General features: G+C 38.0%; 1 protein-coding gene across 3 annotated transcripts in view; it reads right to left on the reverse strand.

Moving 5' to 3' along the window:
- CCNY (cyclin Y) overlaps positions 1-19,988 on the reverse strand; it is a 109,415-nt gene that overhangs the window by 41,951 nt on the left and 47,476 nt on the right. For all 3 annotated transcript variants that reach the window (XM_015853102.2, XM_015853103.2, XM_015853104.1), the window contains one exon: positions 2,015-2,089. In XM_015853102.2, the coding sequence (XP_015708588.1) occupies positions 2,015-2,089 (75 nt within the window). Of the gene's footprint in view, positions 1-2,014; positions 2,090-19,988 lie in introns of those variants that run through there.

Below are 19,988 nucleotides of genomic sequence, written 5' to 3' on the forward strand. Positions count from 1 at the left end.
AATGAACTTGGCCCTTTCCCACTATACAAATAATAATGAACACTCAAGAGCCACAGCCAGATCCTGGACAAAACCTGAAGTCCAAATATCTCTCAGCTCTCTAAAATATAAATTTTAAACACCTTTAGTTCCTGATGATAAAAATACTTTCATTTACAGTTAACTACAGGAAGGTCTGTCAGCCCAACACTGTATAATAATGGAGAGTGGTAGCTACATGCCCCAATTAGGTATTTTCACCATTGCCAATGCAACTCTCCCCTTCTACACTGACTCTAGACCTAGGAGATCTCTTTGGTTGCACAGGAGGCTGCCAGAATACAATTCTACATACCTCAAAGAAAAAATAAAAGAAAAACCTTCTATTTTCCCCTTAATAAGCATTCTAATGCATTTGGCATTAGGCAATATCCCTGAACAGTATGATGACGCTTAACAGCTCACTTGTTGCCACAACAGGCCCAGAGAACAGCAAAATGCTTCTGGTGGGGCAACACACCATCATAATGGGATGGTTCTTGGCAATACATCAGCAGATAAACGTTCACAAAATCTTATTTCTTTTGTACAAGCCTTTGGATTTTTATCACTAAGAATAGCCGAACATATCTTAAAACCTTGTTTTAGAAGTTATATAAATTCACTTTTCTCACTCAAAAAAATATGTAGAGCTCTTTGTATCACTTACACTAGAATAAGGTTTCAGACACCAAGTCTAGAATGGGTGTAAACCATATATGTTCAACCCAGCAGTTTTATGGTTTTGTTGCCCTCATTTTTTAATGTTTCAACAAAACATATATATAAAAACAAGATCTTATTTATGCATATTCCATAAGAACTGAATTTTTGCCCTTTTTTCCCCGAACAAAATTTAATGAGAAACAGGTAGCATCCACATGGGACTGCACAGTCTCAAAACTCCATAAAAATAAACATCAGTCTTGACAACATGGTATACTATGGAACTGTTATCATATTCATTTTATAGATTACTAAACCAGACCAGAATGGCACATCACATCAAAAAAACACACAGTAAGCCACTGACAGAATCAGAGCTGAATGCAGGACAGTCTGAAGGGCAAAAGTACTCTAGTAATCAACCCTTCAATCAGAACCTAAATGCAGTCTCTTTGCACTAGTCAAGCTGAAAAATTAGCACAAAATATATTTCTAAGTGATGTGCTTGACACTGTAATTTACTATGTAAATCAAAAATGGCATTTATAGGTAACAGAAAGAAGGACAAAGAATCCATACATTCAGAATTACAACACAGAAAATGCTTTAAAAGTCTTGATAGAAAATAATGCCTTTTGCAACAATTATTCTCATCTACTTCTAAAACAACATGTCATACATGTCCAGCAGGGAATAAAAGTGCCAGAGTAAATGGCTTCTATTCTGCTACACCTATCAATAAGCCTGCTTAACAGACGTAGTTCCAGAGTGATCATCTTGTTGACAATTAAAACCCCCAAAACTCCAGACAAATATATGATTATTTCAAATCCATGAGAGAAAAAGACAGAACCTTTGAGTGGGAGGTGGGTTGTTTTGTTATTAAAATCTAGTACTGAACTCATCCACATATCAGCTATAGCAGAGGAAACTCTGGATGGTCTTAGTTAATTCAAACAGGCGTTTTTTCAGTAAAATACTAAAAAATTGCATTTCTCAGAGCCTTGGCCTTCTGTTCAGAGATTCAGAAGTAAAACAAACCAAAAAAAAACATGGCTGCACAGAAAATTTCGCACTTAGGGAAAATATTTTTGATTATATTCAACTTTAATCGTGACAAACTGGAACTTACAATTTCAACATGACCTTCTACTACTAACTCTGACAAAATAATAATTAATTTGGCTTCTTTCAACTCTAATACTGCGCCTACAAAAGCCTCTTTTTTGGAGGGAGAGGAATTATCTATTCAGTAGCTATCACATGCATTCTAACAAAGAGTTTAGAGATAACTGCAATAACAAATACAGCAATAAGTTCAGTAACCTACCATCTGTTTGAGATTTACTGAGAAATATCGTACTGGCCCGTGGATGGTCTGATGGGTTGAATTCCATGTTCAAATCTGGAAAGAAACAAACAAAAAACAGCATATTAAACATTTAAGATTATCCAGGAACATACTCAGATTTTCTTATATTTTCTTTTTTATAGGACCAAGATTACACACTTAAGCAGCTACTGTAAAACAAAATCAATGTTGAAGATCAGTTTCTTTTTATTCTTTTTGTTTTTTGTTTTTTACCCTTTTTCACACCAGTAGTTGTTTTGGCATGCAAATTGTTTGCATCAACACAGCCTTGGGATTAGTCTTTGCTTTTAAGGGCTATTTTGCTTTCGGATAAAAATAGATAAAGCAGCTCAGGAAGTCTGTACATAACAAGTCAAGAATTATCCATTTTCCATTAGTTAGTTTCTTTCTCCATACCCTGAAGCCACTGCTAAGCAAGGAACACAGCTCGTTATATGTAATTATAGAAGAATGAAGTATTCTAAAGTAAATATTCATCCATCTGTAGATAGATAGGTTTCTATAATTAGATGTGATTAAAGAAGCAGTTGTTGAAGCTGAATTTTTCTTGCACTCCCCACGTGAGTACAACATCAATTCTCCTATATTCTCTTGATCTCTACAGATACATTCCTTTCCACTTGATAGAGGCTTTTACGCAACACTACATATAAGTACTGATAAGTTTGCCTTTGGTAACTAACTCAGGCTTTCTAAATTTCTCACTCCCATCTCTCTGTGACAACTCGGAACAGAGAATTAAGCCTCAGATCTTACAAAAACAACAACAAAAGAAATATTTCTGCCCAAGGGCCAAGTTCTCCCATCTTCAACTTTCTCTCTTACTTCACCATCCATCAACCATGCTCCATTTTTCATTCCCCTTCCATTTATAATTTTACTAAGGCTTCCCACATTTTTCTCCTGATCACATTCCTCTCTAAAAATTTATCTTCTATCTGTCCTTTCTGGCATTTATGATCTCTTGGTTTCCTCTTTGCCTCTCTGCATCTGACACACATGAGATTGCAGTCACAGAATACCCTGAGTTGGGAGGGTCCCATAAGGATCATCCTGTCCAACCCCTGCTCCATAGTCACCCAAAGTCAAACACCCTACATCTGAGAGAGCTGTTCAAAAGCTTTCTGAACTCCAGCCACTCAGGGCTGTGCCCACAGCCCTGTGCAGCCCGTTCCATGCCCACCGCCCTCTGGTGCAGAACCATCCCCTGACCCCCAGCTGCCCCTCCCCTGGCACAGCTCTATGCTGTTTCCTCAGGTTCTGTCACTGTCACACAGAGCAGAGCTCAGCGCTGCCCTGTGAGGAGCTGCAGCCACCATCAGATCCCCCCTCAGCTCCTCTGCTCTGCGCTGAGCACACCCAGGGACCTCAACCTCTCCCCATAAGTTGTGCGCTCTAGACCCTTCATCTTTCATCACTGCCTTGTTAAGCAGCCTGACATGCTGCTGGTATTTGTAGACCACTTCTGGGGCAAATAGTGGACCTCCTACTTAATAGAAGAAATCAGGAATACAAATGAACAATTCTTCAGTTAGAAAAGAGTCTTATTACTATTATCCAAGCCACAAAGGATAAATACAACACAAATTCCAGAAAAAGTCATTTTGACTCTCTGAGAAAGCACAATTACTAGCCAAGCCTAGAGAAGATTTTAGGCAGGTCACCTTACCACTGGAAGTTCTGATTGGAAAGGACTGTCAAATGGAAAGAACATTTTCTTGTTACTTTCTTATTTAGATGTGGGGAAGAAGAAAAAAGTACCCACTGTGGTAGAAAGTGTTACTGAAGATTGCTTTTCATTTCAGGATATTTTTTTCCCATTAAACTGAATTCAAGATGTAAATCATTAAATAAAGAATAATCGTAATCAGTCTTTTAAAACAGCAAAATACATTGCCTTCTATCGTCCTCTTCATTTTTATCAAACAGCACAATACGTTACCATAAAGTGCATTTAAAAAACAAAAACCACTGCAGACAGTTTTTCTTTAAGATCTTTTAAAGTACAGGCAAGGCAATTTCAGCTAACAAAACAGGACTGATAAAATGCAACTGTACTCAACTGTCAAAACACTGTCCCCAAAACGATGAGCATTCCTTTCCTTCATGCCTAGAAAATTGTCTGCTTGGGGAGTAATAACAGCCTGGTACAGGCTTACAGTCTGCTTGCAGGGCTGAAAAGAAAGGAAACCAATTGCCACATCTTGCAGTCAAAATCACAACTATTTCAGATTCCCGTGTTGTAAAAGACTATTATGCGGAAGAAGTGGAACAATGGAGGACTTGAAGCCTTTTTAAAAAAGCACAAGCTGTTTTCTGGCAGGAGTTGAAAGAAGGCTTGTAAGATCCAAACACAGCAGCTGCAGAGGCCAGAGCATGGATTTGGAAGTGGCCTGGGAGAGGCAGCTGCCTGGGCTCCTTCCCACCCCACCTGCCCTAGACTATATGATCCAAACCCCTTAAAGTACACGTCCTCTTCTGTCAGTGCCCTTTCTGCCATCCCCTCCCTCCAATCAACAGCCAAACACGTCCTGTTTGTCTCTTTTTTTCAGACTGCCATCACCAAAATTAGAAGTGAATGACATGGGTAGGTGAGCAGCAAAGCCTGCCAGAGTCTGGTCACCCAGCACAAGGTGACCCTAAGAAGACAAGCAGTGCTAAGAGTCCCCACTCTCTGTGAGGAACAGCACAGCACTTAGTCCTTGTTTTCTGCAGGCAGGAGAAAGCAGGCTGTGTGGTGTGTACCTGCAACCTCATCACTCCCCACTCCTCACAGAAAAGCTTGAGGTAAATCTGAGCACTCTACAGGTGCTGATAGCACCACATCATTCCAAATCATTGCAGCTGCCAGATGGAGAGATTAAAAAGGATATGGTTCCATGAGACACAGGAAAGATTTTAGTTTCCAGAGACTGAAATTTACTATACAGTTTGGAAATAAATGCCCTTTTCAATCTCTGAACAAATTCTTACATGTCTGCAATTAGAAACAGTGCTATAAGAGATAGAGATCAAATATTACACACAAATCTGTACTAACACAATGCCTAAGGGCATTAACCATCAAGAAGCTACCTCCATCCTACAGTCACATTGCTTTAGTGACACCAGTTGCACTTTGTAGCATCTGAAAATTAAAACAGCCACAATATGAATGCTTTACCCACTTTGTAATGGAATAACTGATGTTAAATAGAGATATAAGCTCACACAGACAGTATTCAACTGTTAGAGAGGGAAGCGAGAGCCAGAATTTCAATTATTGAAATGTGTACAAAAATTTTACCCGTTACCAGCAGTCTGCTCTATGACTCATCATAGCCTTACAAAGGAAGGATTTGAAGTGGATATTTTTCTAGCAGTTATCCTGCATTCCAAAATGCTTTAAGAAAAAAAAAAGAGTCTCAAACATTGTCCAAATCCAAAGTCTCTCACTATAGATTATTTTTTTTTTTTCCAGAGAATACTGGTTTCTGATTAACAGACATACCGCTTAATTACAGATCTTTTGGGTTCAGAGTTTCTGTGGGGTTTTACTAAATTAAAAAATGACAGGACAAGTAACAATTGACACAACAATTTATGGAGCAACGCAGTATCTTCAAATAAGGTCTTGCTATAATAGTTACCATTATTAATAAATACAAATACATTATACAGTAAAAAGTTCACTGCATGCTGGAAGATTCCTGAAACCTACTCAACCCAATACCATGTTTTGTCTGCAGGGGACATTTCATCATTTTGGAATATTTTGTTCCAGTTACACTAAATGCAAAATATAGGAAATCCACAAATCAAACAATTCCTGACTACCACTAGGTTTATACGATTATAAGCTAAAGACGAATGTCAATATATACATGTATGCATATGCATATACACATGCATGCATCCCTATCTATATATATAGAAGTAAAGATACCTGCATACATACATATCTATAAAAATACATGCTTATTTTACATATACATCATTTATGTCATTTTTATATCATATATGTCCTTCACATGAAAATGCATACAAAATGTCTTTATCATTATATATATATACACACACATATTTAAATCATGCCTAATTTTGCTTAGCCAAATAAAAGTCAGACTCGAGAGCACTTCAGCTAAGGGATCACACACCTAAAAGCAATTTGTACAATTTTTGAGTATTTGGGCAAGACGAGAGTTACAAATACATACAAATAAACATAAGATTGCATTCTTTTTCCTATTTAGTATCGTGCCAAAATAACAGTTCTTGTTTCCTGATTCATTCATCATATAAATCCTCAGTCCCTCCAAGAACAAAAGGTAGATTTCGACTATAACTCAATCTGAAGTTTAAAACAATAATCAGAAGATCACATTGAGATTCTCACTGGGCATTGTGAGAAACTTCATCCCTGAAGCCACAGTAGCTGCATTCAAATATGGCCATAAAAAGAAGTGAACCATAAAACAGTTCAGTTTCAGAACTGGACTAAAGCCCAGGCAAGATTTTTTATCTATACACAAGGTCTTAAAAAGCATTACTGAAATGACAAATACTGGATACAGCTTCAGTTTGCACATTTCAAAAGGATAAAGGAAAACTTTCAGATGAGTGCAGAAGAGACCTCCAAGAATGACTGGTAGAAAATGCCTTAAAATAAAAGCCTTACGGAGTTCAAGCTGTTTAACTGATCAAAGAGGAAATCCAGGAATTTTCTGCAGCTCACAAGTACATCCACAGAGGGAGAAGAATAAATACTGAAAATTCTCTCCAATCTAGCACACAACATAAGAAAAGCAGTGGAAGGTGAAGCAGAAAGAACTTAATTAAGAATTTGGAAGAAAACAAAAAAGAAGATTAATTAAGCACTGAAGCTCCACCCCTAAAGAACTCAACAGATTTTGATGTTTTCCCTTTCTAGAACACTACTTTCAACAAACATTTTTAGGCTCCAGTCTTGCATGTGTACTTAGGCTCATTTAATAATAGCTAGATGCAAGTTCTTCTCTTATGATTTATGCAGGTCAGACCAGAAGATCCCCGGGGCCTCTAGCTTAAATTCATCTTAAGATAAACAAGTGTTTAAATTACCAAGCACGAGGTCTCAGCAAACCCCAGTCAGCTTTCTAAAACTGCAATTCTTACTTCAGGAAGATTTGCATTTCAAGATGTGTTGTTAGAATACATTATGCAAGTTAAAAACAGAAAAGAAAGGGATGACGTTGTTTGCGGTAAAATTTTAACAGAAAAATAAGCTTTTTTTTTTTCTTGGCTTTTTTTTTTCTTCTTCCATATCAGGAGTGTAATGAGATAGAAACACACGCCACAAGAGGCCAAAGGATGGGTACTGTAACAACTAACCTCTGAGTAACACACATCAAAGCTCCTGCTGTTACACAAACAGGAAAAACCAACACTGTTTCTGCTTTGTAATAGTGCTTGTGGGCTGTAGAACAGAGAGCAGGCCTGAAAATGTGTTTATTCTAACAAATAAAGGTTATTTCCTTTCTTTTAAATGAGGAAAGTCAGGTAAGTTTATACTGCCAACATTCTGATGCTGATTCAATGATGATCCAATATCTAAACTGAGCAAAAACATTTGTTTTATACGTCAGTAGTTCTGAAATAATCTGCAGAAATTACTTCTTCCCTTTAAGATGGGAAGGCTATCAATGCCACCACACAAACACCGCTGCAGTTAAAGGGAAGACAGTGTCACATATTAAAGTCAATCCACATTTCTTCTTCCAAGAACATTCACTTGTCCATTTCATAAATAGACTTCAGGAAAAGAAAAGAGCAGACCTGCTGGGGGCCAGAGAGGAACCTGCAGATGAGTTGGTCCTTCACAAATTAATCAACCTCCTTGACAGCTTTTCTAGACCCACAATACAACATTACAGAGCAACTCCCTGGTCCAGCCTGGTGTCCGGAAAACTATAAAACCAATAATAAGAACTTGTTTATCAAGAACTTAAAGGACAACAGTGAGAGCAATGTTTGAATAAGCCCCAGGAGCTTGAAGACAGCACAGCAAAGGGGCTGTGGTGGTTTGTTCCCTTCTGTAACAGCCATTTGCCATCTAGATGTACAGTAATGCAAATACTCCCTTAAACAAATACTTTGAATAAAAATTAATTCCTCTAGAAACTGGGAAGAGCTAAATGGGTACCTCAGCTAAGAGCATTTCCATCACCTGTCTCCAGTCCAATGAAGCAAAGGAACCCTACAAATTACTTTAAAAAGAAGAGAAAGAAGGGAAACAACTCCAGAAAGCAACTTTTCACCACGCACACTATTTTCATTTTATAACAGCATGATTTATGTTAAGGAGACAGAACACATTTGGAAAGCCATATGACTAAGTTCAGTACTAAAGCTTTCTTCCATTTGTGACTTCTGCATGTTCATTTGAGGTATATCTCTCAAACACTGAACACACACCAAGTACTGCAAATAAAATGACATGGGATGCTTTCTGCTACTAAGTTTTCACAGCTTCTAAGCCAAAACAGGACTGTGCTGCACTCCCTGATTTCACTGGGCAATAACAGTAGCTGCATCTGCTTTTACACTAGCTTCAAAGATATGAGTTCCACTCACTACACATAAGTTTCAGCTTATGTCATTCAAACATAATGTGACTGCAACAAAAGCAGACTGACAAGACTTATCAGTACAACTTTAGACTACTTTACATCTAGTGGAAGCAGCTAAGTCACCTCTAAAGAAAATGCCTTTTCACTGTAGAATTCTTGTGAGAAAGAATGTTAATGATGACATCTCAGTGCTCTGTCACAATGACTATGAGAAGAAAAGAAAGTTCAGAATTGGAAAGCTCTCAGGAGGCAGTTGGCTGGAAGAGTGAACTCCTTCAGATTTGGCTAGATTGATGGAAAAACTTGGCTATAATCTTTGCTGCCCCCGAGCCACTGTATTCTCTGCCTATCACTCCAAGGAAACAACAGGCACAGTTCTCAGCAAGTTCCAATGACATGGTTACTCTGTCCTGGGTTCTGCTGTGATCTCAGACTTGAAGGGAAACACAATTTTTCAATAAAAGGAAGTTCTCTGTTGCAAATAACGCTTGTTTCTGTATAGCTTTTCCAGACCAGTCCGTCAAGTTATAGCACAGGACAGTTCTCATGGACACAGCTGTGTTTATTTTCTGTTCTAGAAGGAAAAAATCACATATATGACTTTTCACAGAAAAAAGCCAAGCAAGGTCTTTAGCAATTAGTTTTAGTATTGTATTATTTTTCAGTATTTCTATTTCCTTTCACTGGGGTCTCTCCCAATGAGACAATTCTCAACAGCAAGCTGCATCATCAGACACTAAGTTGTACGTAATTTTCTTTGTTAGTGTCTCCTTACTTTTAGAACAGAAACAATGCCCACTTTCATTGGCGTATGCTGCATATGCTCACTTCTGTCTTTCCCATTTTGTTACTAAACATCACTTAAAAAGGCAGTATCCAAAAGTTCATCAGTTCTACATTCCCTTTTAAAAACCTTCCAACATTAGATTCCACAGAACCCATGTTGTGACCATATCAGAAGGTAACCCATTAAAAGCACAAGCTCGTGTCTCACCATACCATGTACATTCTTACATAACATGGTGGAATGTCACAACCTCTGCTGCTTTGCTATGTGTTTCGGGTGGGTTTTATGACATTATAACTACTGCCTGCTTTTGACAATGTCACTCATGCACCACCTGAAGCCTGAGGGACACACAGCAGCAAGGTGAACAAAACTGCTGCCTTATTAACCTAAAACTGAAATCAATGCATTTATCTAATGCCCTGGTGACATTTAGCACTAAAAATGATTTTTCCCTGATGTATTCTTTACATCATGTATACATCACATTAAAAAGAATTTTCTTTGTCTGATATATAAGATCCAAAGGCAGACAGGACAGAATTTACACAGTAGAGAAAGACTCCTTTAAAAAAAAAATATATATTTATATTAATAACTAAAAATAATGTTAAAATATTTGTTATCCTCTCACAAGTATTTCAGAAAATTTACATTACTGTACACTCTTATTTAACATAAGGTAAATCATTTTAAATTATACATGGAAACCTTGTACAGGTGTAACCACAGTGTCATTACATGTGACAAATGACACCAGCTGTTGCAAAATCTAATTTTCTTACTTGCAGTTTCAAAATATTCAAGCAGTATTGCCAGGTTCTCCAATAAAAAAGATATCAAGTCATGCCACAGGTAAAGCTGTCTGTGATTCTAGCCAACCACTCCACAAATTTAACACAGATTTTAGAAGGAAATTGCTTGCCAAACAGACAAACACACAATATCAGTCCATAGAAGCGCTGGGTCAACCTACAGTAAAGCGAACCAATTTTACTTGAGGACACAGATCAATAGAAAGGAGCATAATTGTCTACCTAAAGGTGAGCTGGCATTGTACGCTTTAATTTTAGACTAGAGCATCATCTGCAGCTCTGCATCAAAGTGTATTTGTTTCACCATTTCTAAAAGCATTCCTATTGCCGTAACAGCGTTATGAAATGGAACGACCTTGACGGTGTGTTATATTCTACAAATTAGGCCCTGAGATTTTTGAGCTGTATCTCAGCTCTTCATATGGAAAAAAAAAAAAACAACTTCATAATAGTGATGCATTTTCTGCAGAGCCCTCAAAGCAGAGCAGAACTGATAGAGCTCTCTTTCCTCATTCCCTTACAGAAACAACTTAAATAAATGACTGGAGAGAATGCCATCTTTTCAGGATGTCTTCTTTTTTTTCCTTTTGGTTTGCGTTTGAGCTGTGATCTGAAGTTAAAGCCTTTATCAGACAGCAGACACGTAATCAGTGAACATTAAGAACCTACTCTGGTTTCTCAGAAAATTTAGTGCAAATGTATTATAAAGCACTTGTAAGGTTATGTCTGTAATTTCAAGGGCAGCAGCTGCTTTTTTAATATGCAAAAAATGTAATTTTCAATCTTTTCTGAGAAACACCACAGGATGCGCAATAAACTACAATAGCAGGCTTTCAACTTTTCCCCCTGCAGATTTATATTCACATGGCAACCAAATTACCCTGCTACCAAGATACAGCATTATCTTTCGTATTACATGTCGTTTACCAGTTATACATGAAAAGCAACCTTAACTTAAAAATCTCTCATCAGTAAATCTCTATGTTTGTGCATGTATACAAATGCCTACAAACACATATAGCGAGAAGGGTAAACTTTGGTGCTGTCCCTCAGCCCAGGGAGCTCAGCCCCCATAAAGCAAATACAATACAGCTCCCTCAAAATGTATCCGACTTGAGATGAAGACAAGTAATTGTTGCCAGGACTCCAGCTACTATAAGCTTGTCAAAACTAAAGATCTCCAACCTCCAGGTCTTTCATCTGTCCACAAAAAAAGTGTTTATCTGACTCATATCCACCTCTCCAGTAACACCTGATAAAGAAAAAGGAGCGAGAAGATGGAGAATGACATGTTAAAATTTGAAGAAACCAACTGCACATCTTTAATTAAAATACTTTTTACTGATATTTGCTCTCAGAAGAGTCAGCATGAGATCATTAAGTGCCAGTCTTGGATAAGCGACCTCTGACAACTTCGTATGTTGTACAATTGTCAGCTCAGGGTGATTAAGAAAAATAGTCTACTGACACTGTATTATTTGCTGTGAATTTATAATGATTTAAAACATGGTCTTTCATCTTCACTACTTACCTTATTATTCGAAATATACAAATAGCTCTAAAAGTTTCATGCATTTACTTTTCAAATAAATAATACAGAAATGTTTTGCACTTATCCCAAACATCTATTTATTCCTCAAATCATATTAGCTTAATGCCTAGGATATTGGTTTTTGAGCAGTAATTGGTTTCAGGTCTGGTATCTTGCAACTCTTCAGCTCTTAAGAGAAGCTCTTGGCAAGTCAAAGTAAGGATGAAGGCATCTTCCTGTCTGTTTTTCTCTCATTCACAAGGATTGCATTGCATAAAATACTCAAGTCTCGAGGCTGACCTGATCAGCCACAAGTAATGCAGCTATTCAGGCAGATAAAATTCTGATCAAGATCAGAACAGGGATATCTATGCTATTGGTTAGAGGAGTAAAGGGCACTGTGAAACTGTAACCCAAAGATAGGATGCAGAGGACACATGCAAAGCTAAACTGTGTACAGTACTGAAAAAAAGGTTCAAGCAGGTACTGGTATTCTCATTACAGGTGAAGGATCCAAACTAAGTCAGTACAATAAAATCCTGGTGCCACTTTCTGCTTCCTTCACGCCTCTGAAATTAGATTGCAGGCTTCAGACTAGATAGCCAGAAAGACAGAAGAGCACACAGTGACCACAGAATCACTACCTCATCTAATCTTAATACCTTATTAGATATCTTAATAGATACTTAAGTCAGAGCTATTTATCTAGTCATATTACAGTCAATAAGGCATGCATTTTTGGAACTGCATCTTTCTAGTAGCTACTTATCAAATCTAAAAACAAAAGTTTGCGATGAAATGGATGGGTCTAAGTCCGGGCGATTGGTTCCCATTAACTGTATAATGGAACCACTGGTGACAAACTCAGAAGAAACTAAAATTCAGTCACCTGAAGTTAAACCAAAAGAATCTCCTGTAAGTTACAAAATTCCTGCCTTGACAGTGTCACACAGGACAGGCTGTAGCTGTGGACACTCCGCATTAGTCTCAAAGCCGGATTCACACCCTCACATCCCACCTTCCCCTGACATCCTCTGGACACAATCTCACATTTCAGCAACAAATTGATTCAGGTTCCTACAATCTCTTCTTCACTGCCAAGTCCAATTCACTCTTTAGGCCATCCCATTCTTGGAACAGCACAAGGCAGGACTGCTGCTGAAGAACAGTGCATAATCAGATAATTTAATACTGAGAAAGGCAGAATAGGTTTCCTCAAGTCCATTTGATCTTGAAAACTCCAGAAACAGTTTTTCTTTCTTGATCTTCCAAGTCTTTTCTCAAAACTGTAAATACACATTAAACTTGGCTCGATAACTGGGCTCTTTCTTCAGAAAACCCATTGACCTGTGAAACTGTCCAGAGTGCTAGCTGGCATTTTGACTTTATGATCTTCGTAGGTACCTTTCAACTCAATTATTCAATTTGAAGTCTCATCATCAAACAATGTGGTCTCTGCTGTTTCTCAGGCACGTCAGGGATAGAATACTTAAGACTCCCTATATACTTCCTGGCATATTTCTCAAAAAAGATGTGGGAACTAATTAAAAATATACATAAAATTAAGTGCTTCGGAAATGTGGCAACATATTGTTATAGCCTGCTTCTAATAATTCACATCTGCACTTATAAATAAGCAGTAGCTTATTCCAAATTATGGGAATATTCCATGTAGCAAGGCTACCAGAAAGATGCATGTAAATACCAGATTCCATGCAATGTAACAGCTTTGGGCTAACATTACATATTACTGTCTGGCAAAGAAATATTAATTTAACTCACTGAGTTTAACTCTTTTGAGCTATTTTTTTGCCTCATGTAGCTCAACAATTTCAAATGTTCATTACATATACCCACACAAGCACAACTTAAGACTGTGTTCAACCCCTCTGCTAGATACACAGAAATAACAACCGTCAGCTGCTATCACTAACAGTTAACTTTGCCTCGTGTCAATCTACAAGACTGCCCTCAGAGTTGCTATGACAAAAGAAAATAATAAAAAAAACCCAAACAGCACAATATGCTAAAGCAGGAAAGATAATTCCTAATGCAGCATACTAATCAGAATGACTGCATCAAGTCTCCTCCAAGACTAACTACTGAGGGAATCAACTGACAGGGAAGAACACAAACAGCATTAACAACGTGTACTCCTATCAGGAACGCATTTAGTCATGCCATAGATTAAATGTTTAAGCAATTGCTAAGCAGATGTGAAAACCTAGGTAATTCCGAAGAAACACCACAGGCCTTCTCTGTTCCTATATTCTCCCACGTGTAAGAAACAGAATTGCAGGCCAGCCAGAACGCAGGTCTAACCTACGCTGCTCCTCTGTACATAAAAGTCCTGTTACACTGTAATCTGATACTAGAAAAATAAACAGTTTAAATTGAACCAAATAGGTCCTTTGTCTCTGAGAGCTATTAAAACATTTGGATTAACTACACCTACAGCAGGGAATTAACTAGACCAGCACGTACTTCTTAAGCAAGGAGGAAAGCTGTCACAGCCCAGTAGTTTACCATTAACCAACTTTTCTCCACCACTAGTGTCGACCTTCCAGTATCAGATGTATTGCAGCACACGGACTTTCATCCTCAAAGAGCACCAACCAGACACTCATTTGCCTTTTTAGTAGCTGATGTTCTGGAAAGGAAAGAGAGGTGCTGCATGCCTTAAGCATGCACTACAGGAACTAAGATACAGATGGATCAGAAGTGAAACAAATTTTACGTAATGGGGATAATTATTCATTCGCTCTGACTGTGCTAACAACTCCTATTAACTTTCAGGTCACTGGACTGCAATGTTGTAGTTTCTCCAGAGAGAAAAATTACATTACGAGGATTTTGTAGTCCTTTGCTAACTGTGAACAACAACCAGGATGGATTTCAGTCTCCAACTGGACTGCTTTGTTTACTACAGTTACTACATTTTGCAATGGCCAGCTGCTTCAGATATGTGGAACCACAGACAAACAGAGGGCAACATAGGCTAAAGATAACCACAACACTCAGAAATGAGAAAAGAAAGAAATAGGCAAGGCAATAAGAAGCAAGGGGGAGAAGAAAAAAAAAAAAAAAAGGCAAGCTGCAACAGATAATAAAAGAGCATTTAAAATGCAAAAAGTCTACTCAAAAACAGGCAGGGGAGACAACCAGAACAAAGAATGGCATAGCAACAGCTAACGGGCTACCATCTAAAGGCTTTTGTTAACACCTCTGACTGATATTTTTTAAACATGTTATTCAACACATAATTTGTAACACATTTAAATAGCCAAGTGAGGTTCTGAAAATAGCTTGGCAGTAAGGAGGGCCTGGATCCTGCATCCATCAAAGTGCCTCCACACGGCTATCAGCCACACCAAAAGCACATCACTGCTCAATGAGAGTCTGAGAAACTTCTAGCTTCAGTAAATGCAACTCAAAACTGCCACTGTTCTTTAGGCACCCTAAGATCTTGGTGGAATTATTTTCTGTGAATATTTTTCAAAATACCAAAAGAAGACATAAATCAGTTTCCAGATGCACAGAAACATGAAAGATTTAATATAATTTTTAAGTTAAGGCCATTGCCAGCTTGAGAGACAAATCACAAATGGCAAAGAGCAAAACAGAAGAAAAAAATTCAAAATATGGCATCCAAATGTTCCCTTACTGCCTTGCATTTCTACAGAAGTGTGGGAAGATAAAATACTGTCTATTTTATAGCTGGCCTCTGACCACATACAAAAAGCCTAGAGGTGTCTTTGTCTCCTCTTCATCTTGTTGTGCACAAGAGTGACCTGAGTAAGCAGAGTGTCACCTGCTGCCTGGGTCCAGCATGGATCCAATTCATATTTCATCCTCATCACCTCAGCACCACCAACAAAAAATTCCCACAACTTTAGCTGCAATAATGCTGTAAAATCTGGCAGTTCCTGGCCTCCTTTTATATAAGAATTAATTTCACTTTGCTGTTTGTACTTTGTCCCCGCGACATGAAACACGAACAGGATTTGATTATATAATCTGCAGATAAGTGGGAGGATTCTGGAGTCCAGCCTAAAATCCTGCCACTTCTTCTATGTTCAAGAGCTGAGCAGAATATTTTCCCAAAGTCTATGTGTATGTAGGTGAAACCACAACTAAGACTAAGTAAGTCACTGAAACCACTACAAAGAAGAAAAAAAAATAATAATCAGATGAGATATTAATATTAAAAACAATTATTTTTAAAGGTGCACAAAACATCCATTTAATAACTTCAGTTTGGTTCTGACATAAATGGGAACAGCTCCAAAGAAATGTATGGATTTAGACCATTTCACACTATCTGGTAACTTCATCAGTTTCAGTCCTGGTAAAACACAGCCACCAGAACTGGCATTGACGTCACTGCTGCTGGCAGACTTCTCTGAGGATCTGTGGGCTGGCTGAACCTTAGCCTTTTCTCTACAAATGCTCAAGCAAACAACATATCTGTAGTCCCAGCAACAGCAGTGCTAGACAGGTCTTGGTGTTCCCTTCTCTATCCATCAGTATTCAACGTATCTTAAGGTCTCAAGGCAACTGGAGGTCTTCAGCAAAGTCAGTCTGGTTTCATTTACCAGCTTTTAGCTAAGATTTGCAAAGATAACAAACAAAAAACATCTTCAAATTTGTTTTCTCTGCAATATGGACTCACCTAAAAAAGGAAGGTTCCAATTATTCTGTTTGAAGATGCAGAAAACTGCAGAAAGTTTCAAAAACAGGTGGTTCCATTCTTGACATATTTTTACAACACAAATACTAGCAAGGTGAATCTAACTCAAAGGTAGAAGACTTTGAAGTATCATCTTGGTTTTCTGTTTTTCAACCTTTAAAACTTGATGCTGTCTCCAAAATACCTGACTTCAAAGCAGGAAACCGTTCATCCTCACTACAATATGTGCATCCTGAAAACAGCTTTCTGAGTTTTGCTTTTGTTGTGTTTGTTTTTTTAAATGTTGATGGCTTTCCTTTTTCGCCCTCTATCTTATATTTCTTTGAAATATGCAGATGAAACCCCTGCAACTGGACACCATGGTGCTCCTATATAAATAAGGAGAAAGAGGTAATCTGGTTTTTAAGTCCTTTTAAGATCTAACCACTTCTCACCAATGCTGACAAGAGATGCCATAAATTATTTCACATTATTGAATATGGAAAGAAATTCTGCAAGTTCATAGTCCAATATATGGTTCAAAATACCAGGAAGACTGAAGAAAGATCAACAATTTTTAAGAGTTTCATCTCTCAAAGATTTGTTATGTTCTGTGGTGCACTGGCTTTAGGTACATTATACTGTATTCCATGGCATCTGTGAGTCAACAGCAACTTGCATGTCTGGTGTTGGCTTTTCATTCAGCATGATAGAGAAGGTTGGCATTACAGTTGAAGGAAAAGGCTGAGACTCACCGAATATACAATACACATTCAACTTATCCACAAGCTTATTAAGTTGGAATGGTTTCAAGCTACGGCAGGGGAGATTCAGGCTGGACATTAGGAGGTATTACTTCTCAGAAAGGGTGGTCAGGCACTGGAATGGACTGCCCAGGGAGGTGGGGGAGTCACCAACCCTGGGGGTGTTCAAGGAAAGACTGGATGTTGTGTTGAGGGACACGGTTTAGTGGGAGCTATTGGTAATAGGTGAACGGTTGGACTTTGGATCTTTGGTTGGATCTTTGAGGTCTTCTCCAACCTTGGTGATTCTATGATTCTATGTGCATCTGCATAAATAATTTCCTGGGCTTCCTAACATTGCTGTACTGACTTATTTAAAAAATGTAAACTTTTTAGAAGAATTACTGTTTCTAACTGTAAGGAGGCCACATAGCACCTCAAGGTTCATATAGCAGTCTGGAAGAGATCCTGTCTGCACTAAAGTGGTGCAAAGTTAAACAAAAACAACTTTACTTCAACAAAATGTTTGAAGGACTAATGAGAATGGCTGAAAAATCTGCTCTTCCTATCTGTGTAAAGCAAACAAGCCCAGGGACTGAAAATTAGGATGTAAGGCAAGAGAAAGGCTTTGGGAACATCTGAGATGGAGAAGGGAAGAATAGGAATGCTCCCACAGAAAAAAAGAAATGGATCCTCCTTATAATTTAAAGCCATAATCCAGAAGAGAAAACAGAATAGAGTGTACAGTTTTGCCTAATCTGTGCGCATAAAAAACTATTACGTAGCAATGATGTTCTATACTACTTCAAAAGTATAAAGTGACACCTGAGCTGCTGGTTGGCAGCCCTACCCATGGCAGGGAGTTGGAATTGGATGATTCCTTTCAACCTGAAATGTTCTATAGTATCACAAACCCATACATACAGTAGATGCTCCAGAAAGACTGTGTAGATGAAGATCCAGGACACCGTAGTGCTTAAGTCTCAAAATATCCTGCAAGTCAGCACAGATCTGAGAGACCAGGGCAGTCAGGATGTAAAGTTACACTTTGTGACAGGATAACAGTAAGTCTAAAACCAGGAAATCTTTCAGACATGCCAAGAAAGGAACAATACCACAGCACCCTCAGACACAGAAAGCACAGCAGATGTCCCTGGATTGCTGAGACTAAGAGAAGTCTCATGCTCAGAAAGGTCATCATAAACTTCACAGAAAAAAAAAAGATGAGCTCTTCTAGGGACAAAACTACAGATAAAAATGCCTGCTTTTCTGTGTGAATCCACCACTGGGTGAGTTTCTACTTTCTGTTTTGCTGATGCTACACAAAGAGCTACATTAAAATAACTGCATATGCAGCCCATGCTGGCCTCCTATTTCTGAAACACAAGAACACAACAGAAATCTGTTCTGTACTTCCTTGAAAATCCAACAGGACCACATCTTTTTGTTCTGATAAGACACAAATTCATGTTTACGTTTTCATTCCAAGTTGGGGACCCTAGTGACAGAGGAATCATGATTTTACTGGCAGAGGGCATCCCTTCCAAACCACCACTTTCTTCACTTCTGACTCCAAGGTGGCCACACTGATCTAGCACAGAGAATAAAAGTTGTACTCAAAAATCACTGTAAGAAAGTTCAGCTGAAGAGTGGGTTTGTTGGTTTGTTTGTTTGTTTTTTCCAAGCACTTTTACTCATGATTTTAAAATGTTATATGAAAAATCTTCCTCTACACTTTCCCTCCCAATTCACTCCACTAGAAAAATTCCATATCCATCCTACAATAAATAAGTATGCATTCAACTATCATACAGCAAAACAAATACAACCGGGTGGAAAATTGCTCCTTTCAAGCCATCACAGAAAGAGAGTACATTTAATATGCATCAGGATGAAAAAGAAAAATAAAAAAGAACAGAAACAGGAGCTTGCAAACTATTTTTATTAACCTCCCCTTATTTTCTTTCACAAAGATCAATTTACCTCACTGCATTACTGCAAGAAAAAAAACCCACCACCACCAACAGCCTTCTTAAAGCTAACTTCATATTTCCCAGAATAACAAGAAGGATGTGAATGCAAGTTTTTACCAGCCACATAAGACCTGTGCAGCTTATAAATTGCATAGAATTTGCAAAGAATTTACAAATGAACACAGACCTTATACATAAAACAATAAGGTCTCTAAACAACAGAGACCTTATGAAAGCAGATAACACTGTCCATTTGTGTAAGTGACGATTAACAGCAACCCAAGCTCCACTAGTAGTCACTGTATTCACATAATCTAATTCCCATTTTCTCATTTTATCACCCCCTTTCTCACTTCATCACCGTCACTCCAAGTCTCAGCTATCTTCTGTTAATACAGGACAGAACTCAGCAATAAAGGCCCATGAAACAACAGACCAGTGCAGAGAGAACTGAATTCATGCACAGCCAGTTATCTCAAGCTTTCATTGTTCGCAAGGAGACAAAAAGTTCACACCGTCTATTGGTAAAAATTCATGGAATTTAAATTAAAAGAAAAACCTATATTGCCATTGATATTTGATTTCTACATAGCCCAAAAGAGGAGCTTTAAGCATGATCTTTCCATGGAATACGTTCTCTGTAGGTTGCCTCTGTGGCTCATGTAGCATTCATTCTCAACTCTACTGGTGAAATTTCAATGTCCACACAGCTGCTACCCTCCATTTAAGGGACTGTTCTATTCTCGAGGAGATTAGTTTCTTAACTGAAAGATATTAATATATACTCATTATTTTGGGAAGTGGAAAAATTACCACAGTATTGGAAA

The sequence above is a fragment of the Coturnix japonica genome, chromosome 2 (assembly GCF_001577835.2).
Source record: "Coturnix japonica isolate 7356 chromosome 2, Coturnix japonica 2.1, whole genome shotgun sequence".
Classification (NCBI taxonomy): Eukaryota; Metazoa; Chordata; class Aves; order Galliformes; family Phasianidae; genus Coturnix; species Coturnix japonica.